General features: G+C 39.2%; 1 protein-coding gene across 2 annotated transcripts in view; it reads left to right on the top strand.

Moving 5' to 3' along the window:
- The window catches only part of RNF128 (ring finger protein 128), a 67085-nt gene extending 45219 nt beyond the window's left edge, over positions 1–21866 (top strand). For both annotated transcript variants that reach the window (XM_045031471.1, XM_045031470.1), the window contains exons 2-7: positions 1580–1827; positions 12701–12772; positions 13807–13889; positions 17309–17405; positions 18533–18701; positions 20321–21866. In XM_045031471.1, the coding sequence (XP_044887406.1) occupies positions 1580–1827; positions 12701–12772; positions 13807–13889; positions 17309–17405; positions 18533–18701; positions 20321–20439 (788 nt within the window). In that variant the 3' untranslated portion in view covers positions 20440–21866. The remainder of the gene's footprint in view (positions 1–1579; positions 1828–12700; positions 12773–13806; positions 13890–17308; positions 17406–18532; positions 18702–20320) is intronic.
- The last annotated feature ends 272 nt before the right edge of the window (positions 21867–22138 follow it).

Here is a 22138-nt window from a genome sequence, read left to right as displayed (position 1 = left end):
CTGTTCTTGGCATTCCTTGTCACTTGCAGTTAAGGAGATTGTGTTCTGGCTCATACCTACTAACCAGACTTGTAGAAAAGGAACTTGGACCATTACATCAGAACCGGACGTTAATTGACTTGTTGTGATGGGTAAACTAGGAAACACAGCCTGACATTAAAATTCCAGGTTGATTCTGCAACACTGATTCTTCTACATGTCTTGTAGAACACTTGATATGGTAGTCACTGGCTACATCTACACTGTGACCTAGACATATGATTAACTCTGCTGGTGTACACACATCAGTGCTAGCTCTCATCAAGCTACTGTGAGTATGAATAGCAGTGTAGCCATGGTAGCTTGGGTAGCAGCAACAGAGGCATGCCAAGTACATACCCGCTGGTTTCCAGGGGCTCTGTACTCTGCATGGCTCAGCCATGCGTCCGCTACCGCACTATGCTGTTCATACTCTCACTAGCTCAATAAGAGCTAGCACCAGTATGTATATACCAGTGAGGGAGTCACACCATAGTTCATGGTGTAGACGTAGCCCAGGGGTCGGCAACCTTTCAGAAGTGGTGTGCTGAGTCTTCATTTATTCACTCTAATTTAAGATTTCATGTGCTGGTAATACATTTTAGAAGGTCTCTTTCTAAAAGTCTGTAATATATAACTAAACTATTGTATGTAAAATAAATAAGGTTTTTAAAATGTTTAAGAAGCTTCATTTAAAATTAAATTTAAAATGTAGAGCCCTTCGGACCGGTGGCCAGGACCCCCGCAGTGTGAGTGCCACTGAAAATCAGCTCGCGTGCCACCTTCGGCACGCGTGCCACAGGTTGCCTACTCCTGACGTAGCCATTGAGACAAACTTGGAAACCCATTGCAACAATTACCTTTCAAGGAGACCTGGGTGGAGTCATACTTCATGCTAAATTGACTTCTATATTTTAACAAGAAAGTATTTCTCTTCTTCTCTCTATTTTGTGTCTGAATAAATCTTATTTGGTAGTATTGCCAAATTTAGGAGGGAGATGTAAGAAAAGTGGAACAAGGAAATCAACAAGCTCTTAGAATGGCACTTTCTGAAATGCTGTGTTCATGATAGAGATTTTAAGCCACTACATACATTCATACATACAGATACAAACTTCAGTCCTTCAGAACTAGGTACCTATCATAGTGACTCCCTGGGATATAAACCAAGATTTCTTAGTGATGTGGTTCCAAGGTACATATCAAAATGCACACTTCCATAGTACACAGCGTTGCTCCAGGTATATAACAGTAATTAAAACATTCCATGTCAGAAAGGTGCCTTGTGTAATGATTATTTGAAGTGACTTGTTTACCTAGTTTGTGGGTAACAAGTGGATATCTTGAAATGCTAACCTATCTATGAAGATAACATATAAAATGTAACACTAAACAACTGCTAGCTAACAGATTAAGTGTAGAAACGGTCAGTTGGAGACTGCCATTCTACTCTTTAGTATCTGAGCTAAAGCAACATAAAACCACTGTTGAAAGAATTGCCTCAATCACTTCTGCTATACAATAATTTGAAACTGAAAACAGCTTCCTCTTCTCTTTACAGGGGCAGGCGACATTGTTGCAATTATGATCAGCAATCTGAAAGGCCTGGACATCCTACGTCGGATTGAGAAGGGCCTTCAAGTGACTATGGTTATTGAAGTAGGGAAAAAGCATGCACCCTGGATGAATCACTATTCAATCTTCTTTGTCTCAGTGTCGTTTTTCATTGTCACAGCAGCAACTGTGGGCTACTTCATTTTTTATTCTGCTCGAAGATTCAGGGTTGCAAGAGCTCAGAACAGGAGAGAGGTTAGTTTCTCCCATATATTTGACGCTTGCTTATTTATGTTGTACATGGCATATTGTATTGGGAGATGGTGGTGGTTGTAGCTCTACCTGCAGGATCCGTTCATTGGCCTAGGGAATTCTGGGACTACATCCGTCATGCAAAATGAAAAGGCTTGTACCCTAGGTCCTGGCTCTATTTGGGCTTGAACCGTCCATGCTTGTGGGGTCTTAGAGCCTGTGTCCAAGTCCAACAGACGTGTAGATGGAAGGGGAGTTTTGGGGCTTCCACTGCAGTGCAGACATAACCTTGGAAGCTATGCATTGTGATAATTTTCTACATTACTTTCACAGAAACAAAGCTCCCTCATCATAAAGGTCCTATTGCAGTTGACATGAAACTCGATAGCAGTGATTTTCAGACCTGGGGGCACAACACTATTATTTCCTAGTTGGTTATGCTATCGTTGACCTCTCCAGCTGAACCAGTGCTGGCTCCTTTCCCTTCAAATGTCTGTGAAATCTTGAGACTTGGGTTTTTTTAATAGAATTCCATACTCCTGATAAACTATCTGAATTCATGCAAGTGGTGAAGTATTTATTTTAACCCATGACCATCTAATATGCTATTAGAATGCAGACCCCAGTGTATCAAAAGCTTCTAGTTCTAATAGGTTGGCTTCCCAGTGAACATAAGACCAACTGTCCTCTGCTTCAGTTGTGGAAAAATAGACTAAATTTACTTAGTTCATATTCTGTTAATACAGTGTTAATAGGCATCAGTTTTCCCACCACTGGAAGCAACTGAACATTCATATTAAAATTCATAGATGTAGTGCATGTACTTTCCAGTTGTTCTTGCATTATTACTGTGACGCTTATGTATACAGTAGAACCTTTCCAACTTGCACAAAAATTATAGCTTTTTCACTACCTCAGATTTAGTAATAGATGCGATAGTTACTCTACAAAATGACACTACAGACTATTTCATGAAGCTTATACTAATTGTGTGCTATAAATGAGCAAAGTACAATTGATGTGTATGTTTGTTTTCATTTGTTTGCAAAATCCAGTAACTTGTAATGAACCTCCCCCATCACTAATGCATACTAGTAATGTTCTACTGTAGTAGTAGTCTTGCTGCTGTTCCAGGAGTATGCCAGAAGATATAGTGACACTTGAAACAGCAGAAAACGTTCTTTCCTTAAAAATTTCATGAATTAAGAAGGCTCTAAAAGCTTAGTCTTGCAGGTTCTACAGTGTGCTCCTTGGAGAGGATTATAAAACACTGAATGGACAAATGCAGAAGTTATTTTAAATGCATTGCTTAAGCACTTTTTTGCTTCTTTAGGAGGGACTTCCCAGTCTGAGGATGTTTTGTGTCTTTAAAATGCCAAATGTTCCCCAAACTCTCTTCCATGGAATTACAAAAAGCCAATTTTTATTATCTGGAACACTTAACAAACATCTGCTCCAACTGCTTGTTTTGTACAGCAGCTATAATAAACATTATTCCTAGAGCTGTGACCTAATAATAATGCTGATATTAGATCAGGTGATAAAACTTTCGGCTATTAGCATTTCCTGTCTCCTAGTTTTGTGATAAGACACAACACAGACGTTCAAGAGTCTTCCAAGCCAGGTGCACACACGAGTTTCCTATTTTAGGATTTTTAGCAAAGAAGGAAATTGCTTTAGAAATTTAACATTAATAAGACACTCAGCAGAGGAAATTACTGAATTTCAACTTTTGGTGTCAAAAGCATGTTCTCACATTATAAAACTGTAATCTTAGATTTTAAAGCCCCAGCAGGGACTTTCATGGAAACTTGTTGACTAATTAGTAACTCTTGATATCAACTATGTGGTAATTTATGATCAGCTAATATAATTAATACAAATTATGTCTCCAGTTTGACTGCTTCACGGTTGATATTCTAGTCACAAAGAGCTCCTAAAATCTCGGGGACAAATGTATAATAGGCCTTAATTTGGTATGAGACTCTAGTCCTATCGTTTCTTCTCCCCATGGAAAGCATAGGCAAATGGCTGTAGTCACTAGTAGGCAGAAGGGCTGAGTGTGCCAAATATGAACAGCCATTTCTATATGGTCCTTATTGTATCATTCAGGAGCCTACCAGAACATGTGATCCTCTCTGGTGACTTTGCAAGGGCTGTTCTCTCTCCAGCTTTTTTTCCAGGACTTCCGGTAAAGCCCCAGTCTTCTGGAGCTTTGAAAAGAGGATCTGATAAACAGTTCCCTCCCACAACCCATAGTGCAGTAAAGAGACGCTTGAAGTAACAGGTGGTTTTCTGATTGTCTCAGAGCAAATCACAGATTTGGTGCTTGGATACTTGTGATTGATAAAACAACCTGCCCTTCATCTCAGATGATTTCACTGATAACCCTCCCACATAATCCCCTAAATATGCTTCTTCATCCAGTCCATGAACTGGACTGCTTGAAACAAGCTGGCATAGGTCAAAATTCAAAGAAGAAACATGAGAATGTCATAACTGTGTCACTGTGGTAGCAAACATAGTCATAACTTGTAAACCTAGTGAGTGGGTAAACTGACTCACTAGGAATGTAGCCCAACTCCAGTTAACCTACATTACAATCTCCATTCCTGGTAGGCTATAAGGTTAGAGAGATGGATATAAAAATGTTTCTTGTGAATCTAACCAGGACAGCTGAACATCAGTTATAGCATGATAATTGTAGATTTTTAGCTCAATTAAGTTTTCAATATGTAGTTTGAGAGCCTCTTGTTTGTAAGTTTGAGCTCTTTACTTATGGATATTAATTCTAATAGAGTACCTCCAAATCTCATGGCTATGGGTAATGTCAGGGGATCTACTGTTTCCATGAGGTACTAGGTGAAAATATAGGGTTCAGGTACAACATCTGTGAAATGTGCTAGACAGTCTGCTAGTTTTAATCAAACTAGATATTTGTCTTGTTCTTTTACATAAGAATATAAGGTTGGCCATACTGTTTCAGACCAGTGTCTAACCCGGCCAGTATCTTATCTTCAAACAGTAGCCAATGCCTGATGTTTCAAAGGGAATGAACGAAACGGGGCAATCGCTTGATGCATCCCTGTCATCCAGTCCCATCTGGCAGTCAAAGACCCATGCACATGCAGAGCATGGCGTTGCATCCCCAACCAACTTAGCTAATAACCATTGATGGACCTATCCTCCATGAACTTATCTAAGTTGTTTTTGAACCCAGTTATACTTTTGGCCTTCACTATACCCTCTGGGGAATAAACTGTCTTTTAGTTGAATTCTTTAGCCCTTGTATGCCATCTTTAAATCTGTCTTCATTATCAAGCCCTTTTAAAAGATAGATGTTGAAAGCAGGGCGAGGAAGCTGTGGGGAATACTCGGAAGCTATTATATGCATCCTTTGAAGTTGCTGAATTAGAACATTGAACAAGTTTCTACCTGTTGGATGTAATACATGGTCAGATGGATTCCTTAAAATGTATTGCATTCTACTGGGATCTGACCAATACTTTAGAATGTATGGTTTCACATTTCTTAAATTGCATTCTAGCTTCTTAACAACTATGATTTTTATTTTCATTATTTTTATTCAGTTTGGCAACTGAATTACATAAACAAGTAATGCTTACTCTTTCTACTAACCTGCACAAATCATGTACAGCTAATTTAGATTCAAGCTGAAAATAAGCATTGGGAGGAATTGGCATGTCACCTGTAAGGTAGCTTCAACTGATCTGTTCAATATAAGGAGCTGAAACAGTGCTTCAGAAGGAAGAACGTTCACTAAACTTATCTTCAAATCTAGACATTTTAGATTGTCATTTCTCTACCATATACCAGCGAAGGGTAAAACATGCCAAAACCCAGAGGGGCAGTTTGGAGTATTCTTTTTTCCTCCCAAATCGTGACTACTTGAAGCTTTAGCATTACTAGTGGTTAGATAAATTAGTGGTATCATGAGGCAGATCTCTCTTCAATGAACATTGGGTGGCAAAGCATGTTTTTTTTAAAAGAAAACCAAAACCCAAAACAACCCTCATTTATTATTGTTTGGTGTGTGCCCAAGAATGTTCTTGCTGAATGGCTTTACTATGTAAATACAAAATCCAGGAATGAGATTAGTTTTGTTTAAGTTTTTATTTGCTCTTGAAAACACTAAACATTTGCTGAACAGTACAAATAAAAACTTGCACTTCCAAAACTTTGACTTACATTATTCACTGGACTCAGCCATGGAAATGTCATGGCTTTTCTTTATACAAGCTTTGGTAGGGAACTGTTCAATACTCTAGGTGAAGATGTGTTTTGGAGATTGAGTCAGTTTTGTGATGATCATTAAATATTCCAAATTTCAGCTTTCCCAGTAGTGATCAATAACTCCCAAACCGAAATGGAGGATTTTTGATAACTGGAAAGACAGTTTCTTATACCAACTTCAACTATGCAGCTCCTAGTCATTTTGGGGATCTCAAACAGTCTTTGCCTTCAGTATTGTTGCATCATTAGATCTACTTTCTTGCTGGATTCTAGTCTTTATTCCAATATCTGCTTAAGCAGAAACTGGATTGTATGCAAGGATTCGAGAAAGGGTCTTTAAGAACTGGAATGAATTTGTATATTGGGCAGATGGATGAAGGCATTCTAACATCTTGTGCTAAGCAAGTGTGCTTTCAAACCTTGAAACATTGAGGAGTTCCTCAAGCAAATAGCAAAGGGATATAATTTTAAGTTAGCATAGGCTTATCCAAAGAGACCTAGCAATGTAGGGAAGCATCCATGAACTTATTTGAGTAGTCAGTTTTCTAAACTGTTTCATTGTTTGTCTAATGATGCTTTTTACTACTTGGTTAGATTATTCTTAATACTCTTCCTATAATTCTAGTTCTCTGGAACTGATCTGTGCTGGCCTCTGCTCTTTCCCCACGTTCTGATCTTGACTTTTGTTTTCTATCCACCACAGAACCCTTTTTACAGTACTTAATTATCAGAACATCCCTTGGTGGAAAAGCAAGGTTTGGCTGTCTGCCCAGTGAATCAGTATTTATTAAATGGCAGTCTAAAAATGCCTTCAGGTCCATCTTGCAAGTTTGTAATAAAACAACTGAAAAATGAAAGGTTTTGTTTACTGACTTCAGCTGTGTAATTTGTTTAAATCTAAATAGGACCCTAGTTATTGCAAACTGATATCTTAATGGTATACATGCTAACCTTAAGTGTGTGTGTGTGTGAGAGAGAGATCGATCTGATTCTCTCTCTCTCTCTGAGGTCCATCTATGTGTTGTGAACTTCTTGGTAAAAGTAGAATGTGTCTCACTGCAATCTTTACTCTTATGCAGGTAAATACACCAGTTTAACAGAATAAGCAGGTAAACTGTGTGACTGTAGAAAGCTGGATAGCAAAGAAAAGACTAGAAAAAGACATTATTCTCTCATGAACCACATGATTCCCTCACTCTGCAGAGTCCTTTACTATTCTTTCAAGAGGTTTATAGTTAATGTGGGGTGGGAGAGGAGAGACAAAAACAAAACTTGGTAACTTCTGTTACCTGAAAACTGAAATAGACTTTTAAGAGAGGACTTGATTCTCATTTATACCAAGGAGACTCTATAGCACTCTGACAGAGTAAAGGGGTCTTAAATGGAAATGAGAATTGGGCCCAGCGAATGTGCAGAAGGAATAATCTGCCTGATCAGCAAGTCCTTAAGGGTTATAATAAGCAAGGAAGGCATTTCTGGATGTTAATACTTCCAATAATTGAAGAGGGCTTCTTACACTTAGAATTGTATGAAGTAATAGTAAATTAATCTGTCAAAGGCAAATAGAATGAAACATAAGACCCATGAGAGAAGTCCCAGTACTAATTAGCAGGATGCTGACCTGTGCAGGACATAACATTTTCAAATCTAGTCCATTCTAATTTAGCTTACTGGCACCAGGAAATAACTAGTGATAGTACTTAGTTCACCGTAATTAGTTCAAAGTTTAAACTTAAATGCTGTCATACAGATGACATAATGCCTCAGAAGTGACCCACTTAAGATGATATAGGAAGCAAGGTGACCTGCATCAGGGCAATGCCCAAGTTCATGAGAACAATAATTAAACCTCTGCGCCTGAGGGTAATGGTGCACGGCGTGTCATGCAGATGTCTTGCCTGGATTATAGGAGGAACATAAGGAGTGTCAGACCTATTTGAAGATCCTTCATCTCCAAGCTCCGGTGATGATCCTCTCAGAGGAAGAGCAGGGAAAGGAACTTGACAGCATCAGTGCTACCTTCCATAATGGAGGGACAGAAATAAAAGCTGCTCCGTCTCCTCCCCTTGCTTCCTTCCATCTGGGTCTGACTCTCCTGTTTAGACCAGACAATGGCAAATCCATAATCTTGCAGACTGTGGCATATTCTTAACTCTAAATTGTCAGTGTGGATGGAAGCCAGGACAGGCTCATCCTGTCTCTGGCTGCTTCTTGTTCTCTTCCACCCAGATAAAAATTCATTTACCTTCATGAAAATATTTTTTGTTGAAGCTTGATAGTCAATTTAAGCCCTTAAGACTTGTTCATTTAAAAAAAAAATTAGGCAAGCACTGAAGTTAAGGAAAAAAACAGCATTAAGGTTGCCTGTGCAACCTTAATTCAACCCCCTTGTATCGGCACTGTGATGCAGTCTTGAAATACATGACTGCATGCTCTTCCACACAATCACTGCCTCCATCATTGTATAGAATAGGTGGTGCTCCCTGAATGAGCAGCTATTCAGTATTTTATCTTCATTGACCAATGTGTGGCCCGTAACTTACTCTTTCACAGAGAAAGCAAAAGGCCCTGACGTTAGGGCAATCACAATACGAAATTTCAAGTGCCTTCTCCAAGCATAGAGTTACAGGAGCTGCTTAACAAAATGCTGTTAATTTAACATAGGGAAAAATATTTCCCTAACATTATTCTAAGAAATGGCTGAATAGTTCTTACTGAAATTTTCAAAAATCAGCCTGAAGCAGACACTTGGTGTGTGGGCTGTAAGTTCTCTCACTATTTTAAGCTTGGTGACAGTTATACAGTTAAAAGCAGGAACTCACAATGGAAAACATCGGGTAGTCTTAATCTTAGATAATGCTACTTGCACTGCCTTTAATGACAATATCGAAACTTCAAGGCTGTACGTGAGGCAGCCTTCATTTCGAATTCAAATAGTGTAACTGCAGACAGTGACGCAACTCTGTGTAGTTCTCTAAAGACTACGGAAGTTCAGAACTCTTGTGTAACAGAACAATTTCTAGACTATTTCCTGCTCTTTCACAAACTCCTAAATAATTACAACAGGGCAGCATGTTTAAAACTAACAAAAGTAAGTATTTTTTCACATAACGTGCAGTCAACCTGTGGAACTCCTTGCCAGAGAATATTGTGGAGGTCAAGTCTGTAACATCTAGTTCTTTTTTTGAGCCCTAAGTTCATGGAGGATAGGTCCATCAATGGGCATTAGCCAGGATGGACAGGGATGATGTCCCTAGTCTCTGGTTGCCAGAAGCTGGGAATGGGTGACGGGATGGATCACTTGGTGATTACCTGTTCCGTTCATTCCCTCTGAGGCACCTGGCATTGGCCACTCTCAGAAGACAGGATACTGGGCTAACTGGACCTTTGGTCTGACCCGGTATAGCCGTTCTTATGAGAGACACCTGCTTTACCCTGGTTCTGTCTTACAGGATCTTAGCAGAGAGATTATGTTCTGAAACTTGCTCAGAAGTGGACACTCTTAGAAAAGTCTCTATGCTAGAAGAGTCTCAATGGGAAGGGGTGTCTGAAGGAATTCAGTAGTGCACAATGAAGTCTCTGAGAGCTGCATAACTGACAGCACAATTAGAAATATTTTTGACTATTGTCAGAGTAAGGGACTGTGGAGTTTCTAAATTTAAAGTCAGCTTGGAAGTCTGCCAATGAATTACTGTGTGGGAATTGTGGCATTGATACCAGGTCTAAGCTGGAAACTTTGACATTGATACCAGATCTAAACTACGAATTGTCTGAACATGTGTGGCTGCTATTTTTATCAACTTCTTTCCAGATTAAGCCTCTAAACGGCTTCTTTCTCTGGTATTGGTCACCAGTTGATGTCCATGGCCAGGGTCTATCTTTAATGGGAGCACTGAAACTACTGCACCTGCTAGTGAAGCCTCCAGATCCAGGCAGGAAAATGGAGGCACAGAATCTAGATGCAAGTTCCTAAGCAGGAACTCTCCAGAAAATGGTCATTACATAGTGGTTTAGCTCCCTACATATTCCCACTGTTCCTGTTAATGTTGATGTTAGAGTTGACTCTTGTCAGTGTAGTTTGAGCAGTAGTTTAACAAACATTATCGCTTGGACAAACTCAAAACATTTTGTTTTAAAATGACTAATAAAGCCAATCAAAACTCCTGTAATGTGCCCACCCTGACATGAACCATGTGGATTAGATGCTGGTGTGAATTTTACATAGTCTTTTTTCAGTTGTCATGATTTAGAACTATAAACTGGAGATATAGATATAAATAAAATATATATGCTGTTCTGGCCAGTAGATAATAGATGGTATTGATATTGCTATATACTTACTTCTTCTATTGAATGTACCATACTCTAAATGAGAACTCTGTGGAACTGTGTGTCATTCTTTGGGGCTCTTCATCTATTTGTTAGTCATACAGACTAGCTCGTGAGACCACAATAGAGAATACTTCCACGTGGTCTCAACCTCAGAAACACCTTAAAATTATCTGATTTTTTTGTTCTGCCTAACGTTGCAGGTATTAGTCTTCATTCAAATGGAAACAGCAAAGTGGCATTATCTGGATGTTCTAATTCAACCAATTAAAAAAATTTTTTAAATCAATGTTGTGGTTGTTTTGAGGTTTTTTGTTTGAGGTTGACTTGTCAGTCATTCTAGCTGAGTTCATGGCCTCTGTGTATGTTGTGGAAGTTGCACCTTGCTATAGAATTGTACTAAGCCTCTAGCCCCTTTTTGTTGCAAAGATAACTTGGAAAATGGGACTGGAATGCAAATTGATGCCCTGTTGCCTTCCTGAGTTAAAAACTCTGATGCATGAACTGCCCATATTTCTATAAATTGTTTGCTTCATGTGAAACCTAAAGACGACACTTCTTAAAATGGTTAACTAATTCACTCCTGATAACTTTAGCATAAGGAGAGTTTATGGGCTCATACTACAACTGCAATAGTCTCACTTCTCTAAGGCTATGTCTACACCAGTGCTTTTATCGGTATAACTTGTTGCTCAGGGGTGTGAAACCCCCCCTCTGAGTGATATAAGTTACACCGACAAGCGGTGGTGTGGACAGCACTCTGTCAGTAAGAGATGCTGTCCCGCTCTTTGGAGGTGGTATAATGTGAACAGGTGCGCCCCCCTCATCGGTATGGAGCAGCTACACATGTGAACTTACAGCAGTACAGCTGTGCCCTGCTAGTGTAGACATGGCCTAAGTGTGAAAAACGACAAGGGCTCCTCCATTCAGCTGTCAAACTCAAGCGACGTTCTTCCTCCTGCTGACTTTCTACAGTAGTTATGTATTATCACTACCAGAATCTTAGTTATGTTAAGAACTGAAAATGTAGGGAAGGGATAAAGTTTCAAACTAATAGCCCAGATTCTGTGCTGATTGTGTTTACATTCACACATTGATAAACTCAACATTTTAACTTGTGGCAGAATATCCAGTTTGCTGCCGAACTTTGATCCACCTTGCCTGGGCTATAAAGATCCTTATCATTGCAGCACTGTAGCTGGGTCTGCCTGCTATGACTTCATGTCCTGAAGCAATAGTTACCTGCAAACTACTAGGGAGAGGTTCATTATGTTACTGAAGATAAAACTTTTGTGACATTTTAAGCAGAAATACAGGCTTTCATGCTAATTGAACCCTCCGCAGTACCACTGATTTAGCAATAGCTGTTAGGCAAGCTAAAGCTTCCACTTTTTAGCCATTTGTGTTTGCCTCTGTCTCTTGGCAGCCTGAGAAAATCAGATGCATTGATTGACAAGGTGGGCGAGGAGGGGGAATGCAGTCCCACTTATTTGCTGGCATTGTAGCTACTTTAAATTTTCTAGGGCTAGTCTTTGATAGTAGGGTCTACAGGTTTTCCCTAATCTGTCCACAGGCTTAGATTTAAAAATAGCTTTCACAAAGATGCAAATATTACATATGCTAACTTGGGTCAGTCGCCAGATAAAATTGTTTGATCAGTCAGTCGCCAGATAAAAGTGTACAGGTGCAGTTGGTGCTAGGAAGCGCTAGGCTCCTGAGCGGTTTGTATACATTATGAAATGAACTCATTGCAAAGGTTTGGTTCAGAGGGCATGTTGAGAGTAGTTGAGGAACTGACTGGTAAAGAACCTTGCTTTTATCAAAGTGGCAGTCTGTGCTAGGAAGTCACAACATAAATTCACAGCACCTGGATATATTAACTCCCTGTGATTGAGTTCTACAGTGTTCCCTCTTCTGGGTTGAGTTAATTTGAAGGTTTAAATTGACACCGCTAGATCTGATGCAACTTAATCAAGATACGATTGTGTGTGTTTACAAATCTGAAATTCCTTGGTTTTGTGTGTATTCTCAGTGAAAAGCCTTTTTAAAAACATTTGGGGAAAGCATGTGGCATGTACCTTAAAAGCACATCTGGATAAAGTATCCAAAAACTAAGTTTCAGCTGTTTTTTCTGCTTAATGTTTTTGATGCATAAATAGGCAAACTTTCTTTTCAAAGGTCACACTGAATATCTATGGATTATAGAGAGACACCTGGTTACATTAGGTTTAAGGTCATTTATAGGAAAATTCATTCTGTAGTTTAATCAACACTTCTTTTTTTTTTGTTACAGAGACAATTAAAAGCAGATGCCAAAAAAGCTATTGGACAGCTACAACTGCGCACGTTAAAACAGGGGGATAAGGTATAATTGACAAAATAATTTCTTTATATTCTTTTGAAATGTAATCTGACACTACTTTGTCCAAACTTTCCTCTTGCTTTTGATAAAGTTGGCTGTACAAATATCCTAAAATCTTCCTGCCTTAAGTCAAGTGAAACGGAGTGCAAACTCAAATCAGTTTTGAGCCCAAGCCTTCCAAAGGGCATATAACTTGCAAAACTGTCGTCTATAGCAAAATCCTCTCCATTCTCACTGTGAGATTTTGGCAGATGTAACTAATGTAATAATGTCAGTCACAGAAAGGAGTTGGCAGGGGTAACTTGAGCCAACTGCTTCATTTTAAATGGTGTGGTTGGTTGTTTTTTTTTGGTTTTTGGTTTTTTTAGTTGCGCCAAATGCTCCTGATCTTTGGGCATTAGTGCATACAACTAAACTTCAGTTTTGTTTTGTTTTGTTTTGTTTTTAAAGATTCAGAAGTCATTCTTCAGTGGAACTGAGAGCATCTACGCTGCACTGCAGTGTGAGCTATGGGGTAGGAGGTGCAAATTCTAGAGCACACCAAAGTGTTGCACTTTTACTGCCCTGTATAGACACTGCTGGAGCGAACTAAAAGGTACCTCAAGTCGCATTAATTTAGTCCTGTTTAAAACATAGTCCTCTTTCAAACAGGACTATGTTAACGCAAACATTGGACATTTGAAGTGCAATGCTTCGGAGCACTCTGCAATTCACACTCCAGTAGTCGTCACTTCATTGCAGTGTAGCTGTACCCTTACTTCCTTTTGGCTTTTCTAAGGTTTTAAACACCTGTCCACTGATTAAACAAGATATTTTGCTGTTGATTAAGTCATGGGTTCCCTTTTTAATGCCTCAGATTAAATGTCAAACCTACTGGGTTGGAAATTCATTGTATATATTTGGATTTGAGACCTGTTCTAGCTTACTCTGGCTAGAACACTTTTATTTTGAGATTAATTTCCAGAATAAATCTGTGTGCAACTCTCTTAATCATGAATCTGTCTCAGGATAACTAATGACTTATACTCTTCATTTAGGAAATTGGTCCTGATGGCGATAGCTGTGCAGTGTGCATTGAAGTATACAAACCAAATGATGTAGTGCGTATTTTAACTTGCAAGTAGGTTATCTTCTGCTGAATTGCCATGTATATTTTAAATGCTAAAGTGTACTTCCCAAAACCTTTGTTAAAAGACAGTAAAGGATGCAACAGGGTCTAATCTTACTGTAGCTGTTGCCCCACCAAAATAGCCTTAAACCTCCCTGTCAGGTTTTCAGATAAACATTAGAAATGGTGGAAATACGTAATAAAGGTTGCTTATTGCTGTGTAATAACTTTCAGTGAGAATGATGGATTCTTAAGGTTGAAGAATTTTACCACATAGCTTGAGTGAAGGATTTCCTAGCCTTTTTAAACATCAAATTGGCACAACACTTCTATGCTAGTGTATAAAACTGTATGGTCCCAAACTCCTAGGTCTTATGGCTTGACTCCTTTTCAGAGGTTCTGACCACCTGCATCTCCCACTAGTTTCATTGGAATTTGGGGAGTTACTTGGCACCTCTGAAAACCAGGCTGTCAAAGTATAAATGAACAAGGCTTTTTGCTGAGATTTATGGTATCTCATGGGCAGCACATTTGAGTGTAGTCTGTATTTGCAACGTATTTTTCCTCTGCAAGTTTATCATTAAAACTAGTTATGGGATAGCTGCCACTTCCTCCATTCTCTTAAGATAAGGTGATGACCAAACTAAAATTATAAATATTTTCTGCAGAGATCTTATCAGTATCTTCTTTCATCTCCCCTGCATATCCTAGTCTTTTACTCCCTACTAAAGTCCAGTGTTGAAGTACTAGTACTTTCTTTGGCTTTATTATGCCTGTTGCTATTTTACAACACCAGTTCAGTGTGCACTACTTACATTCTCTATAATTAAGACTGATTTATAACTATCCCCTGTCTTCCCTTTCTCATAACTTGCCTAAACCTCTCATTTTGGGAAGGGTTGGCCAAAATAGTTCAGCCGTCTTTGAGCTAAAGCTAAAATTAGTGTTCTAATAACTATAAACCAGTTGAATTTGGAAGCTTTCCTGGGTTTATACAGCTCTTGATCTACAGGTTAAAGTAAAATTTGAAGAAAATCTGAATTCAACACAGGTATCCTGAACTTGGTCCACTTTAGCAATTGAACTTTGAAAACTTTGGAACAAGAGAAGCATTTAGCCTGATCTGGAGTTAGCTTTTGAAATCTGGTAATATAATTCTTGTGTAAGAAGCAAGCAAAAAAAATAGCATTCATCCAATGTTTAGGCTGAGAAATAAGTTCTGAAGGTAGGACAAATCCAAAGTTATGGTTGATCTCTCATCAACAGTAGGAAAAGAGCCACATTGAAGAGAGTGTTATGTAACTGTCAAATACATTATCTAATACAAGCTGGAATCTTTATATATAACCTTACATAAGTGAGTATTTGTGTAAGCACGCTATGCCCTACTGCCATGCAATAGGAGCTCTACATTAAGACTCGATGACACCAAGAAGTTGACAAAAGCAGTTATCAACAGCTCTCCCTGGTTCAGTGCTGGCACAGTGTAACTGTTAGCAAAAGCAAGCACGTCTCAGGAACACTTAACATTTTCCTTAGAACTAAAGTATGTTAGCAGTTAAATAGCTTTCAGCAGCAGTCCAAAGGACCTCTTGCTGACAGTGGTATTTAACAATGGATCAACTTCCCAGAGTAAAAAGGCATCTAGTCAGGGTTTTAGACGCATCTAAGTTGATAGCTTGAAAAGTCAGCTACAAGACCGTGTCCATAAGCAAGCTCGGATATGGCTACTCAAGCTGCAATTGCACCTTATGATTGCACTCTAGAATCCTCTAGAGACTGTCCCTTTTCCTTGCCTAGTTGCACTCCAGACTGAAGGTTAAAAGGACAAGTAATTAAATCACTTATAGCTAGACTACAGTTAATGTGAAATCATACATATATTTTTCTTATCTTCCCGTTCCCCCTCTCCTAACCCAGATGCATCACCAATTCAGTATGCATGTGGTAGGCACTTGCATGCATGCCTGTGTATTAGTCATGCCACATGTAGTGTACTACAGTAGAACCTCAGAGTTAAACACCTCGGGAATGTAGGTTGTTCATAACTCTGAACAAAACGCTATGGTGATTCTTTGAAAAGTTTACAACTAAACATTGACTTAATACAGCTTTGAAACTTTACTATGAAGAAGAGAAATGCTGCTTTTAACAATCTTAATTTAAATGAAACAAATACAGAAGCAGTTTCCTTACTTTGTCAAATCTTTTCTTAAAAATCTTTCCCTTTATTTTTTAATAGTTTACGTTTAGTACAGTACAGTACTGTATTTTTCGCTGCTGCTGCCTGATTGCGTACTTCTGGTTCTAAGTGAGGTGTGGTTGACCAGTCAGTTCATGACTCTGAGGTTCTACTGTATGTAGTCCTTGTGTATGCACCCACTTTATGTACTTGTATGTCCATGCAGCCATGTGTACTTACAGTAAGCATGTGGGGACGCAGTCTTCCTCATCAGGATGAGGGCATGATACTATCTGAGGTTTCTTAGATTTCTTAGGTTTATGTGTTTGAGTGACAAATATGTTTCTCTTAAATCTAGGAGTGAAGTATAGACTTTGTTGTTAACTTGGCTTATATAAATTCAAGGTTTATCCACTTGGGGAAATTAGTGCTCACACACAGGCTTTAAGAAAGGGTGTGACACAGGTAACCTGCTGACTTGCTCTAGTAAGGTGTGTGTTTGTTTTTGTTCTTAAACAGCGAAACTAACGAAAGCACCAGACATTATGGCAATTACAGGCTCAAACAGTTATAGATTAGTCATAAGCAACAATTGGTTCAAATAACTACTTATGTAACTTGAAGCAACACAAGGCATGTGTGATACCTCTCATGTCTTGGAAGAGTTAATTTTGTCCTTAACTAGTCTTAATATCTGTTAATATGTAAGCATTCCTTTTCCAGACCTCTGGGAGACAGACTTCAAAAGGCTTATTTTGAACTTGAATAAACAGAACCACAAGTTATTCTACAGTGATTGATGGAGCTGTTTAACTATTTTGGACACACACTCTACTTAGGCTTTACTGAAAACTATGTTGTCTGTTAGCTCTCCTGATACACTCCATGATTTTCTCCTCTTTATAGTCTAGGTCTTATCCATCCAATATCACAGTATCTCTTCATATTTGCACCTTAAAAATATAAAGGCTCCTAAACTCTCTAAGGATGTTACTGTTCAAAATTAGAATATCACCTTTAAATCTTCCCTTACCTGTAGTTGGTGTAACTAAAGTAAGCAGCGACAAATGTAAATCTATCTTAAACATTTGCAGTGTGTTACTGGGGGATTAAAAGTCTACGGTATTGAACAGATGCTATGAGAGCCATTGGGATATTATTGGGGTTAGGTTGACTAAAATATTTAGTTCTATGATGACCAAAGAGTGTTAAGACTGAAATAGTGATGGTTCACTTTTTTTTCTACCAGCCATCTCTTCCACAAGACTTGTATTGATCCCTGGTTGTTAGAACACAGGACATGTCCTATGTGCAAATTGGACATACTTAAAGCTTTGGGAATTGAGGTAAGTTATCAGTCTTTCCTGGTGACAAATGACTTAAGAAATGTTAAAGTGCTAGTATGATGAATCAACTGATTTATTTTTTTTTAGGTATTCCTAGAATGTAGAGAATAAGCTCTGAGACTTTGAATGTCTCCCATAGTAAGATATTACCGTGTGACACTTGAAACAGTAGAGAAGACTAACCTCTTGGTGAAAACTGCTGCTGGCAGACTTAATAGCTGCTCATTGGCTATTTAAAATGTTTTGTGACATGCTCCGTTGTAGATTAAAGTGTAACAGAAAAGAGTTAGTAGCTGCTTTTAACAGCAAACCTATTTGGGTGGGTCTTATAGCAGGCCAGGCCAGCAGATGTGTGCATTTGAGAGTTCCAAGTCTTATTGCAATAAATTTGTTGTTAGTGGGGTTGGCCTGCATTTTTTGGGCAGATTCAGGTAATTAACACTTTTCCTCCATTCCACCACCCCTGCAGCTATTTAATTAAATCCCCAGGAGTCTTTAGATGATAAGAAGGCTGGCAGGGATCTCTCCTCCCTTCAGCAGATGGCTTCTAATAACATACTTTTAAGGAGCTTGTGTTTATCAGAGACTGTCAGTTTATTATTAGGCACCTCTGACCCAGGGAAGTGCCAGAGTGAGACACTGTTGAGAACTCAACTGTACTATATTGTGTGTTTTTGGAGGAAAGGGGAATGGAAGTGCAGAGAACAGGGGTACACAAGGTAACAGGTATCTGAACCTCTTCCAGTTTGCTTCACTAGATGGTGTCAGTTTAGCTTTCTCCCCTGCTGGGTGTGTAAAATAGATTTAACTTGTCCTGTAGCAGCACCTTGAGAACTAGGCCTAGCATCAGGGTTTGCGGCACTGGCCCTGAAAGGGACCCCAGTGGAAGGCAGCTTTTTTGAGCTGATAGTTGCTTAGCCCATGAGCCTCTGTTCCATATTTTATCTCCTTTAGTTTCACTGTGTGCTACTCAGGAGAGTTGCTACAAGAAGGCAGCAGGCATGTTGCCGCACTTGTCCTGTAGACACAAGGTTTAATATGACAGCTGTGTTGGGCAGGTTACAGCTCCGTAGATAAAATGGACAATTAGAGTTGCACCTTATTTTAAATCATTTGACTTTACAAAGGTGGATATAGAAGATGGAGCAGAGTCTTTCCAGACCACGGTGTCCAATGAAGCATCGAATAGAGCTTCACTTACTGAAGAGGATAATCGTAGTGAGACTGCATCATCTGGATATGCTTCAGTGCAAGGAACAGATGAGCCAACTCTAGAGGAACATGCATCTTCAGAGCGTAAGTATTCAGTGATCCCGGTCTCTGTCAATTTGTTATACAAATTCTATTAGCCCCTCACTGCACGTTTTCATACTGCAGGACAACTCCAGTTTTGTTTTGGGATGGCTATTTAAATTGCCCCTACACAGAAGCAGAGTACGTTCAGGCCAGTCAAATTCTAGTGAAGGCTAGTAGTCAAAGGTTATTGTTGTCTAGTAAAAAAACTTCCTAGAAAAAGAAGTCTGATAGGAACACAGGTCTTATGGGAATATTAAAGAAGGCCCTTAACCAGTAAAACAAAAGGTAGGACGCCATTCTTGAGGTGGAAGTTGAAGTTAAGGGAAACACCAGTGGATTCAACTTTAATTCTGCTTAGATCCATGCCCAAGGTGCCATCTCACCAAAGTCTCTTTGAAAATGTAGCGAAATTGCTCTGTACTTGTATCCCTTGTGATTTGTAAGTTTAATCTTCCTATTAAATTCAACTTCCTAAATGGCTCAGTATTTTTGCTGTTTTTCCCCACCTGAAAAACTAATTTTTTTTCAACGGACTCCAGACTGATGTTGAAAAAAGCAACAAGCAGAGAGCTTTTTTGCAGGTGCAATGGGAAATGGTTCAAATGAATAATTAGAAACAAAAATGGGAAAGCATGGTATTTGCTGCCACCTGTTGGGTGTCTTGCCCTGGAAAATGCAGGTAGAATTGTTCAGACAAGAGCTAGTGTGCTCTGCTCAAACTAGAAGTGGCTCTTTTTCATTTATTAAAAATTTTTACATCCCCCACAGCCAAACATTGGCCACTTCAGTGTATTTACATAATGATTGAAATAGCTTAACTCTTACTCTCCTTTCCACTTAATATTTATTGCATTTCCCTCCAGCTCTTTTATGCATTTATATTCCCTGTCTTTTGTTTAAAGTTGTACTGCATTGTAGCTAGTGTGAGGCTACAATACCTGCTACTTTTTGTTAAGCTTCTTTCTGTCTTCACCTCTTATCCAGGATCTAGAACACAACTGTAACCTGGCCCTCTCCTCCATATTGGGTGTACTCAGTGAGATGTTAACACAAAAGCAGGGCCGGCTCTAGACCCAAGCGTGCGCTTGGGGCAGCATGCCGCCGGGAGGGCAGCAGGCGGCTCCAGTGGACCAGCCGCAGGCTTGCTTGCGGAGGGTCTGCTGGTCCCGCGGCTCCGGTGGACCAGCCGCAGGCGTGCCTGCGGAGGGTCTGCTGGTCCTGCGGCTCGGGTGGACCTCCCGCAGGCACGTCTGCAGGAGGTCCACCGGAGCCGCGGGACTGGCGACCACCAGAGCGCCCCCCACGGCGTGCCGTCCTGCTTGGGGCGGCGAAATTCCAAGAGCCGCCCCTGCACAAAAGTAGTTGGCATTATAATTTATTCCCAAGGGTGCCAAGGGTGAGGTAGTGGGGAGAGGACAACAAACTGCAGCCCATAAGGGTCTGGACTTGATGTAGGGGTACAGAGCAACATTTCAGTTGCAACATGTTAGCGTATGGCAAGTAGGGCTGTCTGTATAGAGAGTTTGATGCTCCAGAGAGGAAAAGTATGTGTAGTTTAGGATAATTTAGTGAACCAAAAGCTATTTATTAATAGGGTTTTTTTTGTTTCATCCTAAAAGATGACAATCTGCATCTAGTAAACAATGACTCCCAGTCTCCAGAAGTGGAGGTCCTTCCTCACCTTGACAACCCAAGCTTTGAAGCAGATGAAACGCGCGTTCAAGAAATCAAATCCTAAAAATCTGTCAAGCAGTGCGGAATCTGACCCCTTTGTAGCAAACTGCCAGTTGTGGTCATTATGTACGTCAAACAGTATAACAAATGAACTACTCTGTAGCAGCAGTGTTGCATTGGAAATATTGGGATGAAATGAAATTTTTTAATAGATCACAATTACATGGTTTGAAAACTTAACCTTCTTCTAATTTAAACCTTTTTATCTTCCATATGGAATTTAGTGCAAGTATTCTTCAGATAAAACTCTCAAAGGAACATGTGAAGAAAACCATCTGATTTTAACATTGAACCAAACCTTCCTAACCCAGCCATTCTTGTGCAGCGACATTTCCATTCAGCCTGTGAAAACATACGCTGCTTTTTTAAATATTGTACTAAGCGGATTTTCCTGTAGTAGCTGTCTCTGTGGGGATTGTTTGATTTGGAGCTCAGATTTAATATAAAGATCAGTTTTGATCTGGTTGTAATAGAAATCTGTCTGGACTTATAGATACTTAATTGTTTTATGTAAAGCAATGATCATGTTAACTGTCACTGCACCAAATTAGTAGGACAGAATTACAAACTAAATGCCTATCCACCTTCCCTTGCCCCCCAAATATTTTTGTGGAATATTAAACCTATTTCAGATGAGGTAAAGGTTCTAATCCGTCATATAATGCAACATATATTCCTAAACCTATGTGAAGGGTTTTAAATAACAGGTCAAGTCTGACTTGCACAATATTGTAAAGGGAACAATTCCAGAAGTTTTTTGTGGGTTTTTTTTTTAAATACCCTATTCACTTTCTCAAACTTCTAACTTGTGAGTTAATGGACTTTTGAATGGAGTCTGAAGGCTATCATATGGCTCAGGGGTTGTCTAAAGAGCTGTAGCACCAGCAATGTTCGCTAGTCCACACTTTGTGGGAGTCTGAAATGCTGAAGACTGCCAACTGAGGGTGAAGGTCTACAACTGCCGAATAGTACATGGTAAGGCAACAGGTTGTAAAGAATGCTACTGATTATTGAGGGGGGTGTGCATAGTTTAGCAAACTGGATACACTTGCAATGACTCAACTGATTTCCTGTAAATGAAGCTATAAATTATTGCTGATAGTTTTCTAATATTTGGGGAGAGTGGAACACAAGGGTGCCTTAGTACAAAGTCTAGAGCCTCATCCACCAAAGTTAACTAAGTACATCTATAAATGCACTTTATTTTTATTTTGTGTCTTTAGTCTTTATTCTGTGGTTTTGTTCCTAATACTAATGCTAACAGAATTTAGTCTAAGGAACAGCAATAATGTACTACTGTTTGAATCTCTTGGGAGAAAACAATACATTTTCTTACTTCTGTGTAGTATGATTAAAAATGTTGTAAATATTTCATGATTTGTACTGAATTTCTTTGAATATGAAAATGTAAATAAAACTATATTCAAATGGCCTGTCCGATACTCGTGTATGTTTGTACATAACCACTTTTATTACTAAATTCTTCTGGGTGGACTGTAACCAGATATTTCAGTGCTTCTCATTCCTTTTTCCATCCACAATCCCAAAACTGTTTGGTTTTTTCTCCTTATGTCCATATCTGAGAAGAATGGTGTTTCAAAGACCAAAAACATCAGCTAGATAGTAATACACGTGATGGGTAGTATACATCACCCATAACATAATAGGTAATACTATTTTGACAGGTTTATTGTTTGTACTGA

The sequence above is a fragment of the Mauremys mutica genome, chromosome 9 (assembly GCF_020497125.1).
Source record: "Mauremys mutica isolate MM-2020 ecotype Southern chromosome 9, ASM2049712v1, whole genome shotgun sequence".
Taxonomy (NCBI): domain Eukaryota; kingdom Metazoa; phylum Chordata; order Testudines; family Geoemydidae; genus Mauremys; species Mauremys mutica.
This window is presented reverse-complemented; position numbering and strand designations above follow the sequence as displayed.